General features: G+C 38.9%; 2 protein-coding genes across 2 annotated transcripts in view; both read left to right on the top strand.

Annotated features, from left to right (window-relative positions):
- The first annotated feature begins 9 nt into the window (after positions 1–9).
- On the top strand, positions 10–7,108 carry rpia (ribose 5-phosphate isomerase A (ribose 5-phosphate epimerase)). The gene is made up of 9 exons (XM_082153656.1): positions 10–339; positions 1,405–1,465; positions 1,534–1,589; positions 1,681–1,740; positions 3,780–3,844; positions 4,188–4,256; positions 4,583–4,724; positions 5,695–5,794; positions 6,052–7,108. Exons 1-9 carry the CDS (start codon positions 163–165, stop codon positions 6,147–6,149), a joined length of 828 nt encoding a protein of 275 aa, XP_082009782.1. The 5' UTR covers positions 10–162; the 3' UTR covers positions 6,150–7,108.
- A 909-nt stretch (positions 7,109–8,017) lies between these two features.
- Positions 8,018–22,631, top strand: part of eif2ak3 (eukaryotic translation initiation factor 2-alpha kinase 3) — a 31,986-nt gene continuing 17,372 nt past the window's right edge. The window contains exons 1-2 of the mRNA XM_082153618.1: positions 8,018–8,511; positions 21,436–21,565. Of these exons, the coding sequence (XP_082009744.1) occupies positions 8,216–8,511; positions 21,436–21,565 (426 nt within the window). The 5' untranslated portion in view covers positions 8,018–8,215. The remainder of the gene's footprint in view (positions 8,512–21,435; positions 21,566–22,631) is intronic.

Raw genomic sequence — 22,631 nt, 5'->3', positions numbered from 1 at the left:
AAACTCCTGAACTCGTACTTATCTGACAGGTGTTATTTTGACTCAAATGTTTGAGCGTCCTTTAATATATTGTTTACTGTCCTTTCTGTTTCGGTTCTGCGCGTGCATGTAATGTATACAAGTGTAGCAAGTATTTTATTGTGATCGTGGACGCGCTGTGTGATGAAGCTGCAGAGGTGGGCTGAGTTTGCAGTGATCAGTAGCAGATCTCTCCTCCTCTTTCTACCGGGGGAAAAACACGTGTGTAGCAGCAGCAGCAGACGGCGGTACCACGGCACTCTCATGGCTGAAGAGGCCAAAAAACTGGCAGCTTATGCTGCTGTAAATAACCACATACAGGTAAGACTGTGTATTTACCTTCGTTGTGACACATTTCCATCAGTTACGTCAGTTTAACTGGCCAAATGGGCGCATTAAACACGTTACGAGACACACGATGCATATCGATTTATCTAGCGTTATTCAGTTAACGTTAACGTTACTCTCAACAGAACTGCAGTTCAACTGTTTTACATTTATTATGACTATGTGCTTTGACAGTCACAATTTGTATTGGGTATCCGCTGTGACACTTTAGCTTTAATCATGCTAGCTGGCATGTTATATGTTAAATTGTAGTTAACTCAGCAAGAAGTTGAGGACAAGTGTAACTCATGTGGCTTTAGTTAAGCACATATGTGATGATTAATGCAGCAGTAAAGTAAGCTAGTGATATAAGGATGCTAAAGCAGCTCAAATTAAACCTTTAGAGATTAGCATCTTTGAAAATAGCTACGTGGTGTAACGTGTGTTGACTGTGTCTACTATAAATAATGAATTGTAGCACACTAGGGTCCGATGAGTAATTAAAGGTTTAGTTCACCCCAAAATTAAAATTCTGTCATTAATTACTCACCCTCGTGTTGTCCCAAATCGTTCATCTTTGTAACTCTAATGAATATCTTTTTGATGAAATCTAAAAGCTTTATGTCCCTCCATTGTCAGCTACACAACTTCTTTGACCCTTCAAAAAGTAGAGAGATCGTAAAACTAATTCATATTTGAGTGGTTTAACGTTTGTCCAAATTTTCTGAAGAGACTCGATCGCTTTATATGACAGACAAGTTCAAATTAGTCTTTTATTAAAATATAAACATTGATCAGCGAACATAAACAGCTCAACCAAAACTGATTGACATGCAAGATTGTTTCCTGCAGAAGCTCAAACGTGCTGCGTAACAATAAAATATGGCTGCGACAACTAATCGAGAAAATCGATTATTATCGACTTAATGCATCTCCTTTACTGACTCTTTGTTGAAAAAAATAATTAATTCAAGATTTTTAGGCCTTATCAGTTTTGTGTTCCCTTAATGTGGTACTGCGGTTTGTTTGGTTATGTTATAATTATTTTTTTTCTTTCAGAACAATCAGGTAGTTGGGGTGGGCAGTGGCTCGACTATCGTCTATGCTGTGGACAGGCTGGGTAAGACATTTAATATTATCCATTTATGCTTATATGATAATTACTAAAGGATGGTATTTTGTTTCTAGCTGAGAGGGTAAGAGAGGAGAAGCTGAACATTGTGTGTGTTCCCACGTCCTTCCAGGTCAGTATAAACCTTAATCTGTTAACATAACACTCTTTAAACGCTATTTAACACTTGTGTTATAATGGACTCATTTGAATTGTTGATCTAGGCCCGTCAGCTGATTCTGCAGCATGGTCTCACTCTTTCTGATTTAGACAGACATCCTGAGGTGAGTTTGGGAGGGGGAGCTGGACCTCTTGTACAAAAATGAATGCTCAATATGAAAGTTCAGGAAGACAGCAGAACCGTTAAAAGATGATTTAGACTTAACTTAACAGCTCAAATACCACCTGTTTAGAATAGAAGACTTATAGACATTGGGCAGGCTGATTAATTGGATGAAATTTGACTTGATGCACATTTGACTGATTAAAGGGATACTTTACCGTTTTTTCATATTAAACTATGTTATTCCCTTAACTAAGACGAGTTGATACATACCTCTCTCGTCTCAGTGCGTGCACTAAATCCCTCTGTCTTGCGGCGAAACTTTGTTAGCCCAGTTCATTTAATATGGGCCAAGCAGAGAAGCTACCAAACACCTCCACGTTTTCCCTATTTAAATACAGTTACTCGCGAAGTGTAACTCGACCTAGGACGGTGACACAAAACAAAACGTTGCGCTTTTCTAAGCGTGTAAAATGGATAACTATTTTGTATGGCGGAATACCATAGCAAGTGCTTGTAAGCACTTCGACTTGGCGCAGTAATATCTTCACTAGAGGGAGCGGGGGCCGGTGAGAGGATTTTTCCACGAGTGAAGATATTACTGCGCCAAGTCGAAGTGCTTACAAGCACTTGCTATGGTATTCCGCCATACAAAATAGTTATCCATTTTACACGCTTAGAAAAGCGCAACGTTTTGTTTTGTGTCACCGTTCTAGGTCGAGTTACACTTCGCGAGTAACCGTATTTAAATAGGGAAAACGTGGAGGTGTTTGGTAGCTTCTCTGCTTGGCCCATATTAAATGAACTGGGCTAACAAAGTTTCGCCGCAAGACAGAGGGATTAAGTGCACGCACTGAGACGAGAGAGGTATGTATCAACTCGTCTTAGTTAAGGGAATAACATAGTTTAATATGAAAAAACGGTAAAGTATCCCTTTAAGAAATTATCATTCCACCTAGTGTCAGGCTTTGCTTCAGAGGTTTGGGTGGAACTGACAGAATTGCAGTTTCTTTCACTTTTTCCTCTCCATTTGGCCTAAAACACTGTGTTCGTGCTGCATGTCGACTACAAACATGGAGGATTTTTCAGATTTTCCAGCATGGCTTTCTTTCCATATTTCAAATTTTATTCTTTTTTTTTTTTTTTTTTTTGCTGCCATTTCCTACAGTGTGCTGAAAACGAAAGTAACTCACTCTTACTAAATGTTTACTCTTTGAATTCTTGCACCCGGGAATAAGTCTATACCATTATGACTCAAAGTTTGCTAAGACTTAATTCATACTAAAGCAAGATGATATTTGACTCTGGTAAGCGTATCCATAGCAGACTGGTGAAAGTTGAAGTTTTCCTACCTATTTGGCAAACGGGAAGATAACAGCCTTTTCTCCGTTTCCTCTAGTCAGGTAGCACTGATTTAAAATAATGTTTTGTTTTTCTACTCGATAAGGAGCCAAGTTTAATTGAAAGCCATTTTGCCAGCGGTGAAGTATGCGTTTAAATTTAACGAAAAACTATTACATTTTCTCTCAATATTGTTAATTCATTTTGGACTTAATAAGAACAATGTTAATAAGAACAATGGAGACCAAACAATTTATAACAATATATAACAAAATATATATATACATACATACATACATACATACATACATCTAAATAAATAAATAACTAAATAAAAAGGCAGATGACATTACAAATACATGAGTGCCTAAATAGAGTGCAGAAGAAGACGAATCATGTATACAAGGGGATAGAAAACAGAAAAATCATAATAAAAAAAAATCATAATTACAAATATGTCAATCTTTAAATTCTGTTGTCATGTAAATTTTGGAGAACTGTTATGCTTGCTTTCACAAATGTAACAAATACTGTCAATTGAGATTAACTGAACACAGAACAAAATCTTCATATCCTAAATACATTTTCAAACTTTCACTTTGAAATCTACTGTAATGTTAATGATTTCAAATAAAGGCTATTTCGGACAAATTATTTGATAATTATTTGCCCTAAAGAGTGTTTTTTTGTGACTTCTAGCTGGATGTAGCAATTGACGGAGCTGATGAAGTTGATGCTGCTTTGACTCTGATTAAAGGAGGAGGGTGAGTTTGGAAAACCTATTAAATTCAAGGATACTTTCTAATTCCTCTTCCATGTTCTTTTGTGTGAAACCCCTAAGGCAGGGATAGGCAACTCCGGTCCTGGAGGGCCGCTGTCCTGCAGAGTTTAGCTTCAGCCCTGATAAAAACTCACCTGCCTGTATCTATCTAGTAATCCTGAAAACATTGATTGCCTTGTTCAGGTGTGTTTAGTTAGGGTTGGAGCTAAACTCTGCAGGACAGCGGCCATCCAGGACCGGGGTCCTCCAGGACCGGAGTTGCCTATCCCTGCCCTAAGGTGTCATCAGGTCTTGTGTCATGTCCGTTTTTTCCTCCTTCAAAACAGAGGATGCTTAACCCAGGAGAAGATTGTGGCTGGTTGTGCCAAACACTTTATTGTCATCGCAGACTATAGGTATGTATGTGTTGACGGGCTGATGCTTTTATCCAAAGCGACTTGCGTTGCAGTCAAGGTTTACACTTCATCAGTTCATGCATTTCCTGGGAATCCACCCATAGTGTCGTGCTCTACTGTTTGAGCTACCAAATTCAGTATATATTTAACAGCCCATAATTACTCCTGATCATGAGGTGCAAGTAGTGGAGCGTTTAACAGAAGTCATGTGTCATTGTAACTCAGCATGTGGTTGCTATAATTATGTGAGAGAGTCTTCTTCTACATGTACAAACTAGAAGTTTAGACGTGCTCATGTGATGTCATTTTGTTTTTTGTGTGGGTAGAAAGGACTCAAAGACTCTGGGGCAGCAGTGGAAGAAAGGGGTGCCGGTGGAGGTCATCCCCATGGCGTATGTGCCCGTGTCCAGAGCCATTGCCCGGCGCTTTGGAGGAGAGGCAGTGCTGAGGATGGCAGTCAGTAAAGCTGTAAGAAAGTCTTACTGATCGATCTTGAGTTGCAATTGTGTTATGTACACTATTGAGGGTTCTTTTTTGTTTATTTGCTATTACATTACATTAAGAAATGACAATGTCCTGCCCTAAAATATGAACTCCTCTTTATTCATTTGAACTGCATCAGCCCAAAGAGCTTCATTTATCATAGAAAAGAACTAAGGGTGTGTTCACACTTGGCTGGTTTGGTTTGATTAAAACAAAGTCTGGTGCGATTGCTCTGTTAGTGCGGTTCATTTGAATAAGTGTGAACGCTGCCATCCGAACTGGTGCACACCAAATAAGCGGACTGAGACCCTCCTTTTCAAGGGGTTTCATCCACTTCCAAACAAACTCTGGTGTGCACCAGTAGACCATAGACACCCGAAAACAGGATGTGATGTCATAACGTGACCCTAAAGAGGACAGAATGCTCAAAGATACCCGGTTCCTTTCATCATAAGAGCGATGTTGCTCATTACAGTTCGGTACAGGAGTCAGAAACGCCATCTCCTTGCAGCAGATCTTCGTGTGCAACAGAGGAAACCCTACTGCTGTTTTGACTTACTCATTTTATAAACTCTTTGATAAAAGAGTAAAGCTGGTAAAAACACTATGATATGTACACATACAACGAGCGCATTAAGCCCAGCACACAGAGCTGTTTGGCTGTTCAGTAAGCTCCATTGCAAAATATACGTCAATAAAGGCTTTTTTTTATTTTTTATCTTTAGGTCTAGAGTTCAAAATGACAGTGTGAACGCTAAGGAAACCAGGACTAAATATAATATTTTCTTTTTTGGTCAGGACCAAAAGAACCAAGAGAATCGAACTACAAGTGTGAATACAACCTTAGTATATATAAAACACAGTATACACTCACACATTATTTGTCATGCTCCCTATCTTGGCATTTTTGGATATGTGGTGTATTCATCTTATGATTTGATTCTATTAAATTTAGGGTCCAGTGGTTACTGATAACAGCAACTTCATTCTGGATTGGAAGTTTGAGCATGCTCAGAACTGGAAAGAGGTCAACACGGCCATTAAGATGATCCCAGGTGTGTACAGATGAACAGAATACCACTGTTCTTCCATTACCTTACTTTTCTCTACATACCAACTGTTAATTTTTGTAATTTTTTTGTAATGTTTTTGAAAGAAGTCTCTTGCTCACCAAGGCTGCATTTATTTGAAATATTATTAATTTAAAACAACTGTACGACTGTATTTATATCCATCTTGCCGGCCCCAAACCTTTAAACGGTAGTGTATATATTCCTAAATACCACCAATGAATGTTCTCTCTTTTATGAAGGTGTGGTTGAGACGGGCTTGTTTGTGGGGATGGCTGAGCGGGTGTACTTCGGTATGGAGGACGGAAGTGTCAAGACTAGAGACCCTCCTGTCAACTGAGAAGATCCTTCCTCTGCTCTTGTGATAGACCAGCCTGCACACCTCAAGTGCCATTCACATACACAGACTCTGGCAGCTCTTTCCCTACAGGTTCTTTTATTTTCTGGTACAGAAACCATCTGATCAGGACTGGTTTGCATGCGGGCAAATGGGGCATTTTACACATCAATGCAAAATTAGGTCTTCGGGTCTTTCCTGTTTCCTCTCACATATCCTCTGTCTGAAAAGTTCTGCTAATGTAACCTGCAGTTACAGTCCTTACGTCTACAATGTAATTTTGCCTTTTGTGCTTCTTTACTTCTTTCCATGCTCTACCGTGAACGTTGTCTTGCATGGATGTCTATACACACGCATGAATATAGTGGCCTGCGTCTGTGCCTACGTAAGTGTATATTTTTTTACAAAGCATAGTTGCTAGCCTTACAAGCCTTTCTCAATCTCATCAGAATTGATCGTTAATACATTTTCTGTGGGTTTGTATGATCTTTTGAAACTGTTTTGGAGATTCTGGTAGATTTGCTCATGTTCCAACGTGAAACCTCAAGTGAAACTTGTGGCCTTTTCCTGCACACAGTGGTTCGTTTAATTCATTGATCAATCATTTCAGAGCATTCTGCCCCTGGACAAAATAACTATTTGAAGGGGTGAAATGCCACTCAGCTTTTGATATTGATTTTGTTTTTGTATAATTTTTGCGATGTGCCTGTGGCCATCAGCACAGTGTTGTTGAGGGATGAAAGCAGCAGTGAGTTGGTGGCACAGCTGAAGGCCTTATCTTCTGTACATTTATTGATCTCTCAGTTCTGTTAATGAAAACCTCACAGAGGTCACTGTGATTTTGGGGTATTGTACTTCTTCAAATACCAGCTTGTTTTACTCTCCCAATTTTACTGTGATACTGAAGTTTTCAAATGTTGTGCTCCAGACTGAAAATCAATATTAAAACTGGACCAATCAATTATGAACTGTCATTTTTTTCTGACGTTTTACTTAATCAGTATGGCTCAAAGATAAGTTAACAGATTACTTATTAGGCCACAAGAGAGCGCCATATACATTGCACAGCACAGTAGCCAACCTTCATTGCTACAAAAAGTGAACTGAAATGCTCAAGTTTCCTAAATATTTCTAAACGTATTATTTTAAAAGTGCCATGGTTGTAAGTCTTTTATTACAATCCGATAACGAGACGTAATATGTGTACATTCATTTAAAAAATAATTAAAGGAAAATACACTTAATAAATGTAAGTGCATAAATAAAATAAACCTAAAAGCAGAGGTTTATTTTCCTATCAAAAAGCCCGGAAATGAAATTGTCAAACATGACTTCACTTTTTGTCCGCAAACACAGGGCCACGTCGTTATTTCCATCCTTTTACTTTTTACCCAATCAGCATCACTCAAAAAGTAGTAGCAACGCCCCTCCGTTAGAAATCACAGTAGCGCTGATTTTGATTGACAGCGTGTCAGACCAATGCATTAACCAGAGTTCTTTCGCGGCTTCCGTAAACATACCAATGAAACAAGTTGGAGTCAACACTTCTATTTTATTGGCTAAAACTCTACGATGTAGCCAATAATATACTTCAAAAGACAGCCATACTCGCATTGCTTTTGCTCTAGGCTGCCTTTCCTCCCGCCTCTATTTCTGAGTGACAAGGAAAGCGCCCAATGGAATGAAGTGCATAAGAGTGGCGACACGTCAACAGACTGCACTGTAAAAGACAGTTGTAGGAAGCAATCAAAATCTGCTTAGTAGACGAGCAGTGAAGATTGACAAACGCTCACACCAATCAGCACACACTGCAGGGATTTGCTTCCTTTTGCAGCCAATGGTCGTTTGGATAGGGGCGGGGCTTGACGTTACCACGGCACAGCCAACGTCAAGTATAAAGGGAATAACATGGTGCCGTTGATTGCATGTTTACGTTAAGAGAGGACAACAGAAAGAGATCATATAGCCTTACGAATTTACTTGTATAACGCGTTTTATAGTCTAGTTTTTAAAATTCACTTTTTATTTTGGTATGTGATTGCCTAACTACTCATGTGCCACTTGTCCCAATGGAAAGGGGGTTTCAGTTTGGAAATGTGTGCATATCTCTGCTGCTGCTGCTTGTTCTGAGAACGGTAACGGTTACTTTGCAAAGTCAGTCTCTCTCAGAGAGAAAACTCGAAGTGGCCCCGACGCCAAACACCGAGGCGGCGGAACATGTTGCCGTTATGGAGCGGCCACATGACAACGTCGGAGGAGCCCCGGGTTTCGGAGAAGTGACCGTAGAGGACGACGATTACGGCTCGACAGGAGAGAGCGAAGAGACGACTGGAGACAGCGACGCAAACTTACATCAACACCGGAGGTAGGCAGTTACCCCCGAGTTATAGCAGAAGTTTCCCGTTTGTCCGGGTGTGAGACGTTCTTTAGGTTGTCACGTTGCTTTCTTGACGTGTTATTCAACTTCAGTAAAGTTGTGAGCTGGAGTTCGTGATGGGCGGATGTTTGCAGCAGTCGACCTCTCCCTGCTGGTCCACCAATAGAGGATACATATGTGCAAACCTTTACACTACCAAATTAAATCCGCGTGACAGTTGCATCATTTCTTCCATTAATTTAGTCATTAGATCGACGCTGTCATTTATAACATTGGCCACTTGTGGACAGTTAGCAAAAAATCCAATTAGGTATCATGACATGGAGATGACTGACATAACGCTTCTCCCCTATCGCACTCAATGGATCGAGCGTATGTTTATGAACTTAAAGAGCATCTCTTATACTTGTCGGACTGCCTTATGTTTTACGCACTGACCTGTTTTTCTAGAGTTCTAAACTTGTTTTACTGCTATCACTCATAGCCTAAGGGGGACTTTCTGTCTAGGAGAAACTGCTGCAGTGTTTTGACTGTGGGCGTGCGATGCATGTCAGCCTGACGGAGACTGACTTCAGTATTATTTGTAAACACACTTATAGAAGTTCAAAACGTTCAGCTTACGTTTGCATTAATGGAGACGTGTCTTTTGAGCTTTTCACATTAACAATGCCGTTTTATAGGTTTGTATGGGAAATATTTCTTCAGTCATTAGTTATCCATTTATACTACACTTATTACAGAGGAAGCCGGTGTCCATCGGCAAACTGCGGTCTATGGAGGCAGTGAACGCTGCGCTGACGCACTTAAACCCGCTTCTCAGCGCGCGACTAAAGACGCGTCTCCTGCGCCCAGCCGCTCACCGCGCGCACCAACTTTCCGGATGTTTTGTTTTTGTTTGTGGCGGGAATTAAATATCACACCGCCGACTGAAATATCAGTGTGTTACCGCATCCGAGACATCTGCCCCACCTTAGAAAGAATCAATGTCGACTAGGAGGATGAGGAGGTCATGTGATCTTGCATTAAAACTGATTTAAGATTAATTGTTTCAGGAACTGTTTGTTTTGGTGCCCTAGTTACTTTTTTGAAGCCAAAATTCTGACCAACACATTTAATGTAGTGATTGTTTTTCCTCCTAGCATTTTTTTTCTTCTTTTCTTTAGCTGAAGCTCAATTTTGTTTTGGGTGGAAATGTTTGTTCTGCAAATATGTCAAGGACCTGATAATATCCTGGAGAACACATGATCTGCTCCACTGCAGTAAAAAAGATTCCGTCACACCTTGCTTTACCATCTGCATGCTGTCACATCGATGTGTCGCACCCATTCATGGAGGATTTTTCTAAACAAGCACAAGTTGGCATGACTGGTATCGACTCCTTATATTTACAGGCTTTAGAAAAAAAAAATTTATAATAAGGAATTAATAATGAAGTACAGAGAACAGATTGCAACCTAAAGATTCAAATAATATGAAAGGGAACAAAAAAAAGAGAGAAAAAAGAAAAAGAATAGACAACCTCACTTGAGTTACAGTGAAGAATTCCAGGGTGTAGATGGTTTGCCAGTTCTCAGAATCTGATGGTTTGCCAGTTCTCAGAATCTTCTAAAACCTTTGAAGGCAAAAGGTGACTCATTCTGTTACATCTGAAACTTCTGTATTTTCTGTTTTGACGGGTTTATGGTGATGTTCAGGAGGTGAAGCAGACACCTTTGACACTTAATCAATTAAACAAATTTAACACTTTATTGATTTATTTTACATTATATTCTATTATATTGTTTAATGTTTAAAAAATAAAATTTCAACAAAATATATAATTTATTTTTTACATTTTTTAATACTGTTGTTTTTTTGCATTTATTTTAAGTAAAAAAAAAAAAATATATATATATATATATATATATATATATATATATATATATTTAAAGGGTTAGTTCACCCAAAAAGGAAAGTTCTGTCATCATTTACTTCTAATATTGTTACATATTATATATATTTGGAACACAAAAGAAGATATTTTGAAGAATGCTGGTAACCAAACAGTTTTGGTTGCCATTAAAAAGTATATATATACACTTAGGACTTTCACTTTTACATTCTTTTATGTTTCTCAGAAGAAAGTCATACAGGTTTGGAATCATATGAGGGTGAGTAAATGATGACAGATTTTTCATCAGAACTATCCTTTCCATAGCCTGGGAAAACCCAGACAACTTCCGGCAAATTTAGATTTGCTCTGCAAGTAGTCTGGCAAAGAGCTCATTCAAGCCAATATCTAATCCGTCGAAATCGAGGCACCAATCAGAAACGTTGGGGCGGGCTTTACACAATGACGATCGCTCTGATTGATTTAGGTCTATCCAGAGCCATAGAGAGAGAGAGTTGCGACACTCTTTGATGTCGCCGCTATGGCTGTCACGTGGTTCATGTAAGCCCCAATAGTTCCAAAACGTACGCTGGCTGTCATGTTCTTCTATGGGACAGACAGCAGCGATTGCATTATTGAACGGTAAATATAAAATAAAACACACACCCAAGTACTTTTTCAGCTGTTATTGCATTATTGCATTTTGTTAATGTCAGTTTTGCTTTTGGAGATAAGTTTTAAGCTATATTTTTGGAGGGAAAAGCTTAGTGTTCATGTTCGCATGGGTAGTAGCACTGGCTTTAGCGGCTCTAACTTAACTTTTCCATATCATTCATCTGATGATGGACGTCTCATGATATTTATTTTAGCACAACTGGGCTGTATTAGGCTATTGATTCCCGTGATTTTGCTTATAAATTTTGATTCAGCCATTAGCCTACCTTCGTGATCACGCAAAGAGGTCTGCCGTGGCGGTCCGTTCAGAATTCGCTTAGAAGCTAGCTCACTTCTTCTGATGAAAGTGGCCACCCCCAGGACCACAACGTGAAACATGATCATGTTAAGACTAAGAATATTATTTTAAGATTAAGGCCATACACATTATCAAAACTATAACAGATTAAAAACGAATTTAAGCATGGCTGATACAAATGAAGGTTTTCAAATAAAATATTTTTTATTAAACAATGACAGACAACAAAAATGTGTGCTTGTGTGTGTGAACAAGAAAAACAAAAACCAGGGGCAGGTGATCCATGAAACAGACAGGACTGGTGATGGCCATAACAATCCTAAAGGTCCAGCATTGTTCTCACAAGCCGCTTCACTCAAGACAATAATAATATAATGAAAAGTTAGTATATCCCAAAAAATTTAATTAAATAAAAGTTGCTATAAAGGTGGTAGCGACTCATTACCGAACTCTTAGCTGACGAAGTCGCGCTAGCTAACTAACGTTAGCTAGCAGGCAGTGCTTGAAAATTGGTTGAAACAACCAACATAAAATATAAATAATTACGCTGTGCATGTACAAATGAAGACCAGTATAAGCATCGCAAAGGGCCTCTGATACAATATAGACAGTTGACAATTCAAAAGAGGTCGATATTTCGGCAACTTAACTCTGGAACAACTCGACGCGCAGCAATGTAAGTGAATGGTGTCCAACGCCCAAATGACAGTGTTTGGAACTATTCCGATCTTCATATCCCGGAAGTAGGCGGTTAAAAGCGCCGCCATTATTTACAACGGAGGTCTATGGGAGTGTCGCAACTCTCTCTCTCTATGGCTCTGGGTCTATCCAATTGTGCCCAGAGGCATTTGAGCGACGTCCGTTGGTGAAGCGCACCAACTTTTAAATGCATTATTATATTCAAATGGCAAACACATGAGGACAGTCTACATGAAAGACCCACTGGCAGATGAACGTACTACTACATTTCTCTCCGAAACGGTAGGAAATTAAATTAGATTTAATAGAGGATTTTAACTGTGACAAGATGATTGACAGGGCAGTTTACGTGACAGGATGCACGCGACAGATCCGTCCGATAAAGATGACGAAGTAGTATGTCCCAAAGATTGCCTACTTTTTTGCTACACATTCAAAAGTAAATACCTTTTCTTCACAAAAAGAGTACATACTTTTATGGCGTAGTGTAACTTAGGCGAATTGGGACGCAGCATATGGCTTTACACGATGACGATCGCTCTGATTGGTTTTAGGTCTATCCAATTGCGCCCAGAGGCATTTGAGCGATGTCCGTTGGTGACGTTATTAATGAAGCTTTGCCAGACCATAACTCAGTTACTACTGAGAATGGTCTGGTTTTAACCAGGCTATGTTTTCCAATGTGTTGATGTAATTTCCACTGAAACATGAAGACAGGGCGGGACATGTTGTATAGCTCCCCCCCTTTTTAAAAAATAGCCAATAGCTATCACAGCTCGGCCAGAGCCATTGAGCTCGGCAAAGCCGCAATTGACAGCCACAGTTTAATAGATTGAATATGAAAGGAAGAATTCAAATGGGCCAGGGTCCGATACGTTTTGTGGTCTGTGCCGACTCACACATGTGATTTGCTCTGTGCTATCGTGTCTCTGGACTGGAGCAGACTGTGTGCGCACTGCCGACGGTTCATTCGTGAAGTCGCGAAACCAGACTTCATTCATCCCAATGGAAAGCATATTTACACTGTCTGAATCATTCCCTATCCCCTATATAGTGCATTATGTGCCATTCACCATATAAAACATAGTACATGGGGGAGGGGCTTCATATTCTAGAGAGCATTTGATTGGACAGAAAATCTGATGAGAAGCTGAAGTGCTGAGTGAAATCATCAAGATTGTTGACCCATATTGGCCAAGTGAGAGAATATGCTTTGACCGCTTCTATCTTCTAAATGTGAATTTTGTCATTATTTTGTAGCACATCAACTTATAGATAACCTTAAGGAACATATTCATATTAAAAGCCAAAAAAAAACCTTCAATTTTGATTTCATTGGGACTTTAAATTAAAAGCTAAAAAGCTAAATCTGCTATTTTTGTGCAATATTGTGAATGAATGAGATATGCTCTTGCTCTGGTACTGCTGATAGCAACGTAACTACCACAGCTTAATTGCTAACCTGACCGACCACTTCACTTCTACTTTTGGTATATTAATGGGTTGCTTGTGTTTTAGAGTACAGTCACCTCATTACATATTTACAGCATAATTAAGTTCCATATCATTTGCGGTTTATGTAAGAAATTACTAAAGGTAATACGCATGCATGCATTTTGCAACCTCTATACCAAACACAAATACATTTACCCAAGTAACAGTGGAAAAAAAGTCAACTTTCCATGCACTACATGTGTTGCAAATGATCAGTGCAACAATGCTTTATCTGTCTGAATAGGCTGCTGGAAATCCTGCTTTAAACACCATTTCAGTGCTGGTGTTTTAATGTGAAGTTGCCGGGACTTTGTCTTGACAGTAGTCATACATCACTGGAAGGAGAGGCTGGTCTTTGTTTCTGGTGGCATAGTTATATGTGTCATGCACACTCGAGGGAATTGTGTGTAGTGTGTTTAACACTGCATTGGTTGGGTATCTCTACAGGGGTGAGAGTAGCAGCTGCCTTCACACCTGCTGCCAAGATAAAGCACTTGCTCACACCTCTGTGTGTTTCCCCCATGATCCTCAATATCAAACAATCTCATGCATTTATGTGCAGTGTTCAAGAATCCGTCAATCACTTATAAATAAACAAGCAAATGTCTGGCTTTTATTGATAATGCATGAACGCAAGAACAAAACCTTTGTGCTCACTTCTCCATAACACAGCGATGATAATCAACACCCTCAGGCCTTCCCCACGACATGGAACAGCTTTACTGGGGGATGGTGTTCTCCTGGGACAGTTTTGCGTGTTACACAGCATGGTCGACTGGCAAATGGGAGTCTAACCCTGGAGAGATCTTCTCACAACAAAAGAAAAGATTGTGGGGATCACTTATGATAAAGACACTCTTAACAGCTTGTTCTGTTGTTCAGTTCATAAAAGTCCATTGATGGCAGGAAAAAATAAATAAATAAAATACATGTTGTGAAGATCTTCCAAACCAACCAGCCGGGCTCAGTTCCCAGACTAGGCACCACAATTGCTGTTTAAATGTATATAATACTGAATTAGTTTGTGGTACTTGTTAGTTCTCCTTGTGGGGTTTTGGTAGTTCCATTGGCGAACATGATCCAGGTATGGCCTATAGACTAATGTAGATCAGCTTTGCCTCAGTGTGTGTATTTTTGGACTGCTGGTGATTCCTGAGGGACCTTTTGGAAGGAACACTTCGCTCGAGGTGCCCTCACTGATACACACACACGCACACACACACCAATACACACTCACGGTGAAGCTGCTTCTCCGCTGCCTGGTGCAAACTCTGCCAGACGTCTAGCTCCAACTGCCTACTGCTTAGCAACAGCCAATCAGAAGAGCTGAGCTGGCAAACTTGTTGGCCAATTAGACGAGTGGAAGGAAAAAGTGCTCAGAATTTGAGTTGGGAGAGAGAGAGAGAGCAGGAGGGAAGGAAAGGGTAGAGTTCGTGTGCTTGTTGTTATGGGCTTTTTTTGTCTGACTTGACGGTTAGATAACTATGGAGAAGCTGTCAGATTCGCTTTAAATGATCTCATGGTTGCAAATGAAGTTCATCACTTTGAGATAAGACTTAGTCGTTTTGCAATCAGGAACAAACTTGGCATGTTTAATGCAAACTTTTCTACTTCAACTGACATGGATAAGCACTTTTGATATATCGTACAAGCCGGTCAGACTATAAAAATACAGCTGATTTTATGCACGGTGTGTTTAAGGATGTTGAATTGGTGTTGTTACTCTTACCCATGCGGCGACGCTCACTCTGGACTTGATTGATTTTTTGCTCTGTTTATGGTTTGATTCTTTAAAGCTGTTTTTTCATTCATTGCAGAGGACACACCTTACTGCACTGCAGCAATGGGTGGGAAGATGGGAGAGGTGTGGCAGAGGGAGAGATTGGGGAGACGAGGAGGGAGAAAGTAAAGGGGGGACATCGAGACAGAAAACCAAAGGCGCTAGGACCCAGTAGACAGGACCCAGGCTTTCCTGTAGTTTGGTTCCTCACTGCTTAGCAACAACAAATCAGCCACCTAGATCAAGGCCTGGACTCGTCCAATAGGAAGAGAGCAGCACCATGTGACAGAGTTTTGATTTCTCTGCACCGCGCTATGTTGGAGAGATAGAAACAGGAGGAAGATGATGAGAGTTAAAGAGGAGTGAAATGACAGTGACCTGTGCATGATGACATTTGGAATTAGTTTGTGTGGAATTAGTATGTAATTTTCATTTTTTTGAGATTTGTGCAAGTTTGTGGTAGTGTGTTTGGCACGTGAGTGTTAGTGCTTTAAAAATTGTACGGGTGTGCCTCACTGTGTTTTAGTTTAATTTTATCGCTTAAACATTTGACTGAAGTTAGGCATGCTGAAATTGCAGTTCAAGATGGACTAAATTTAGCAAGGTCAATTTAGATGGCAGAAGCGCTTATAGTTCTGCATGGTGATAGCAGCTTGGGCGTGTCAGAACGTGACATGGAGTGAGAAGACAGATTAAACATTCACAAACACACACACTCTTAGTAAATGCTTTAATCAATACATGGAGAAAAACTCTGCATGATAAAGACTGCCATCAACACAGTGTTAGAATGAATGCAACTTTCTTTAATGGGTTGCGTTACCCTTAAAGGGACGGTTCACCCTAAAATGAAAATTCTGTCAGTTTACTCGCCCTCAAGTCATTCCAAATCTTTTTTTTTCTTTGAAACATAAAAGATATTTTGAGTAATATCTCACATACAATATACGTTCACTAAAACGGTTTGGTTCCCAATATTTTTTGAATATCCTGTGTTACTGCAGAAGAAAGAAATCAGTGCTTGTTTGGAAAGACCGACGTTGAGTAAATCTATTGGGTGAACTATACCTTTGAATGCTGGTCATCTTTTTTTCTTTATTAGTCTTTCTGTTATCTCTCTCTTTTACATAAGCACTCTTATTGTCATGCACCACATTAGTGCTGGGCGATGTGTGTATTTTTCAATAACTGCTATATTGGTGTGTAGCTAAAACAATTACTGCAGATAGCGGGGGACCTCTATTAACTGCATACCCTTATCTTACTAATGGTTCTAAATTTATAACACAACCATAAATAACCCACACAACTGACTCGCTTTAACATGACAAATTACCATGTAAAGCCCTATGATTTCTGCGATGCACCGAATCCAGACAACAAATTTGTAAATTTTTGGATGAATAAATCAAAAGTAGTGCTGTACAATAAATCAAATCACAAATACTATATGGACTATATAGTGTCTGTGAATATTAAAGCTAAAAAAAACTGCTATTGAATGAATCTGAAGTCTGCTTGTTCTTCGTGAATGAGCGCCGCAGTTTTGTTTACTACACACATACTGAAGCTCGCGTGATGTTCGTGGAGTTTCCAGCGTATGCCGTCTCACTATATGAGGACATGAACTTCATCTGCCGAGCTGCTCTTAGTCACTTCACCTGCATTTCGCCATTTCATTTGATAAAATCATTTGATATCATGTCATAGAAACTCAGAGGTCTTCACAACAACCTGTCAAAATAAAAGTTTGGTTTAACTTGAAGAAACTACAACAGAATCCTGTTAAAATCCTATTGCACAATAGTGTACTTCAAGTAATAATAACCATAATAATGCAGTTTATTAAAACACACAGAAACTCAAAGGTCTTTTTTACAACCCACCTAAATTAAAAGTTTGGTCTAATTTGAAGAGATTATGAAATAAATATTACTATTGCACAGTAGAATGTATTCTTGTAGTAGTAGTAATAATAACAATAGCATTTAATAAATAATTTTTAAAGGATATCAAGTTTTCATGTTTTAAATTGTAAACTTGCCAAAAATTAAAGGAATTATTACATGGTTTTTGGCATTTGGTTACATTTTAAAATATTAACTAAGGTTAGTTTTATAAATTCATTTGATTACCACCATTGTTTTGAAGTAAATTTGTATTTTAACATTAAAATGTTTTTATTTATTTATTATTCTGTATGTCCTCCTAACAGTAAAATAAGGCACTATCCCATAAACCTATATAAAGGTCCAGTCATAAAGATAAAAAAATACTGTGATATCCACCCCAAAAAATATGGTGAAGCAGGTTTTTGGTCATACCGCCCCCAGCATTATACCACATATCCAACAAGTTATTCACACACTGCACTTTTTTTCTTGTGGTGTGCATATGAAGGGCTGAATGTTGTGGTGAGTCTGTTTCTCACTTTTGAGATATACGGATATGGACATCATGTTTGTGTACTGCGGATGTTGCCTGGGGAAGATGGTACCTTGAAATGCATTGCCGAACGCTTTGTGTAACACTCCATACCGAGCTCTGCATGCTACTGCAGTGCTATATTTTATTGTGTGCTATCTCAAGCAGAAAATCACTTTCACTTGGAAAACTCTGTAGAAACTGTAGTCTTTGCCCCTTCAGAGACTTCTATTCAACAGTACTTGCACTTCTACAGATCAGATGCATGTGCAAAATGCAATATAAGCTGGATTGTGATGGTTTTAACTCCTCTAGATCTCTCTACTTTTTCCACTTAATTTTTATGAAATGGTTTTTAATGGAAGATAAACATTTGATCTTTTTTATTTTTTTATTTATTTTTTTACTTTTGCATTTTTCACCTGTCCGTCCATGAATAAAGTGGCCAGCTGGCGCAGTGATAAATTATAAACAAACAATATCAGCTGGTTGTCTTCATGTTACAGGAAAAAGCAATCTAAAATTTACTCACCCTCATGTTATGCAAACCTGTATGATTTTCTTCCTTCTGTGGAACACAAAAGCAGATTTTGGGCAGAGTGTCAACTGGATTTTAAAGAGCTTAAGTGAAAGAGGGGGAGGGGGGCACTTTTTTTCAGTCTGTTCTTCTCAAAAAGCTATCGTGTGGGTTTGGGAGATCAAAGATGCGGTCACATTAGCAAACCTCTTCAAAACTTTGTCAGTTGTGTAGGAATGCATGAAGCACCGCTGACCGAGAAGTCACTTCCAAACCAAGGAGATTTTTTTTTTATTATTCAACGTCAAAAACTTAAAGTTTAACAAAAAAACTTAAATCCAATGTGAAATTCATGTGAGGGCTGTTCCCGGTCGCATGAATTCCTATTGAAATGACTGCATTGTGCCTGCTGAATTTTGCAAAGGAATGTGTCACCGCGACCTTAAAAAACTGCACAAGTCGTGAATTTTTTTTTGTTTCTTTTTGGAGCTTGACGAGCATCAGTCCCCATTCACTCTTTTTGTATGAAAAATAGCAGCCTGGGGACATATTTTTAAATATCTTCTTTTGTGTTCCGCAGAAGACAGAAAGTCATAGGGGGTTGAATGGCACAACGATTTTATATTTCTGAGTAAACTGTTGCTTGAATCACATTGTTGTATGATTCATTACTGTATCAGGTTTCTGCATGTTGTCTTGTCAAAAAAGTCCTTTACTCTGTTAGCCTGTCATGAATTCTGCGGCTTCTCCGCAGGGGTGCGCCTCTGTTTTCACAACTTGACCACGTGCTCCCCATGCTCCCATTGTGCATGTGTGTGTTTTGCAGTGGTACTTGCTAACTCACACTTAGCTGATAAGAGCTGCTTGGTGTGGCATGGTTACAGTGGGCTTTTTATGTCCATTGGCTGGTGTTTTTTTAAAGGAGTGGTTTCTGATTGAAAGTGCAGCAACACATCTAATCCCTGATTGGCTGAGGGAGGAGGAAAGCCTCCTATGATTGGACCAAACCCCTCAGATACCCTAGTTGTTTCTTTTTTTTCTTCTTCCATGCAGTCTGTTTACATCAGGTCTGCATTGAGATTCTCTTGACTTCCTCTGAGAGAGAGATGAGAGTAAGTGTGAGTGAGAGGGAGGGATCACAGGTGTGTGGAAGCACACTTAAGTATCTGTTTGTGTAAGTGCAAAGTGTTAAACAGCATGACAGGAATAATGTTGAGAGAGTTAAAAGGGTGAGTGTCATTTGTGAGCATTCAGGCTTTTAAAATACTACAAGATAAAGTGAAGCTCCTCTCACAGTTTACATGCTGACTTTTTTTTCTTCTTTTTTTTTTCTTTTTTTTTCAGTATGATACTTTCCTTTTTCTTTTTTTTGTTGAAAATTTTAGTGTTTAAATATTGACGTTCAATATAAGATTTACATTATGTAAGTGTCCTTGCATTTAACACCATGCCTTCCCCTGCTGACTGTCATAAATATGCCGGTTGAGTGGAAAGTCCTGTGACTGAAACAGATTTAAATATTACAGAAACAGGTAGGCCTAGTATATAAAATGAAGATGTGCGAGTGCTGTACAATAAAATAAGACATAAATAGAAAATAAAAATGAACAGACATTAAAATGAAGAGGAAAGTATAAGAAATACAAAGGTGGCAAAAACAGAAAACGATGAGAAATTCTCATGTTAGCTGGAGAGCATAAGTTTAGTTATTAGTCTCTAATATAATTTGGTTTTATGTCATAAATATATGACGTTCATAAATGTCATATGTCATAAATATATGACGACATAAATATGCATTAACTTTAATTACATCTCATGGCACTTTTTTTTTAATGCAGTTCATGTTACAATATAGTCTACAAAACTTAATTGGTTTCAGGCAAACTATTGAATTGTCAATTGTTTTACAATTTTTCTCAAATGTTTTGTTTTTCACTCTGTTTTAGTCCCTTGTTCTCCTTTTTATTTTTCCTACGGTTAAACAGCCTGTGGAATACACTTACTCTTTGATCTCATCCAGAAAATGGGATTTGTTATTTTTCCTTTACCTCTCTCTCTCTCTCTCTCTCTCTCTCTCTCTCTCTCTCTCTCTCTCTCTCTCTCTCTCTCTCTCTCTCTCTCTCTCTCTCTCTCTCTCTCTCTCTCTCTCTCTCTCTCTCTCTCTCTCTCTCTCTCTCTCTCTCTCTCTCTCTCTCTCTCTCTCTCTCTCTCTCTTCCCTTCCCTCAATCACACTTTTGGCTGGGTGGGACCAGTGTAGTGTCCTCATTCATTCTCACAATGCCCACTGCTTAGCAACAACCAATCAGCCCTCATATTTTTGGAGGGGCCCTCCAGCCAATCAGGAGTGCTGTGCTATAGCATTTTCTGCTCTTCAATCCTATTGGAGAATGAGAACAAACGGTGTTGGCCCAGAGCACTGGGATGAGCAGAACTGAAGTGCCCTTAAATTCTGACCTCATCAGTGTTGATGTCTGGAGGGATGCGTTAACTCTCTTAGACTTGATCAAAGCGACTCCGTCATTCTTAGTCTTGATCTCTACCCTTGCTCCTGTCCATTAAAAGTTCCCTGGCACTTTAGCCATGAAGTGTCCTGTGTTGGCATCAGTTCTTGTTAGCTTTTATCACACAGTACAAAAAAAAAAGTTGGTGATAGTTTGACATGCTGGCAGTTTAATCCGCCTTAGTTAAATTAGGACATTTATAGCTTTTATTAATGTGCATTAACACATTAATAAAAGCTATAAATGTCCTAATTTAACTAAGGGCTACTCCTGGCTTAGTCTAAGCCCCATCTCTAAAACCAGACCTAAAAACACTAATAATTTAATTACACTTTTACATGTAATTTTTAGCCAATTTCAAAGTGAATATCCATTTTTCTTACTTAACACTTGTAGGATAATTTGAATAATTTAAAAAGATTTTATTTTTTTGTTTTATTTATAATTTATCGGCTATTGAACATAACATTGCATTAGTCATAATTTAAAAGCGGCACATTCTTGCAACTTCCTATACCTCTCATAATCTCTACCTCAAGTGCAAGCTTGAATATGAAGGCAGTAGGGAAAGGTCTTGTGAACCGTATGGAGTGATGGAAAGCCTCTTCACTGTACAGTATGTGAACCTGTGTGTATTATGTGCTTGACAGGGTTCTGGTGATCATTAGCACACTGGATGGAAGAATCGCAGCTCTGGATCCATTGAACCAGGGACGCAAGCAGTGGGACCTGGACGTGGGCTCAGGCTGTCTAGTGTCCTCTAGCCTCAGCAAACCAGAGGTATTGCACACAATTTCTCACAGCCTTTAACTCTTTCCCCACCATTGATGGAATTTTCCGGCTTTGTAGTCTTTAAAAAAAAGACGTTTTTCTTAACTTTTTGTTCAAAATGTTGCTTTTTTATGAAATTAAAATAATAATAATAATAATAATTAATTGGCACACAGCAGCTTGTAACGGTGCTGGATTCATCGAAGCATTGCAAAGATACAAGTTTTTAAAAATTGTTCATCTGCTGAACGCAATGTCCAAACTTAAAACTTATCACACATAGACAAGAGGACATTCTAAGGACGCGCACCAAGTTTTGTGAATTTCCACCAATATAGGCTGCTACAATAAAAAAAAAACATTATAACTCTGCAACCGTGTGATCCATGGCTTGAAGTTGAAAACTGCAGGGTTCCCACGGGGCATTACAGTCCCCCTGTACACATGGAGAACAAGTTATTCTGAGCATGTCCATTATAGGCCACAGGATAAGGGATCTCTTAAGTCACTTTTTTTTCTATCAGTTTCAATCCATTTGAATGGAAATAGATGCATTGATCTAGTTCACTTGTATAACTACATTGTACTGGCAGTATAGTTTTATATAGTTAGTGTACAACACATATTATAGAAATAAATAATAAATAATGAAAAGGGCCTTAAGATAAATGCTTCAGATAAATGAGGTTTTGAGCTGCAAAAGATACCTTCACATTTAATTGAAATTTTCCTGTATCATCCTATGACAAGCGATTCATCTAAATTTAAATGTTAAATACGAGTCCACAGATACATCACATGCTTTATGACAGACAGTAAACATTTGTATGCAGGTTTTCTACTTCTCTTTTAATCTAACAGTAATAGGGAGTAATTTGTTTTTGAAAGTCAGTTGTCCATTTTGACACTTGTGTATGTGTGTGTTGCTTTTACCTCTTCCATTAAACCCTAACGTTCAGTGAAGATTCATGGGCTTTTCTCTAAAACGCACATAAGATACATTTCAGTTGGATCGCTAATCATCCACATGGACCATTAGTGCTTGGACTTTGATGATTGCCGCTTGCAGCTACAG

This window comes from Leuciscus leuciscus, assembly GCF_965113295.1.
Source record: "Leuciscus leuciscus genome assembly, chromosome: 22".
Classification (NCBI taxonomy): domain Eukaryota; kingdom Metazoa; phylum Chordata; class Actinopteri; order Cypriniformes; family Leuciscidae; genus Leuciscus; species Leuciscus leuciscus.
This window is presented reverse-complemented; position numbering and strand designations above follow the sequence as displayed.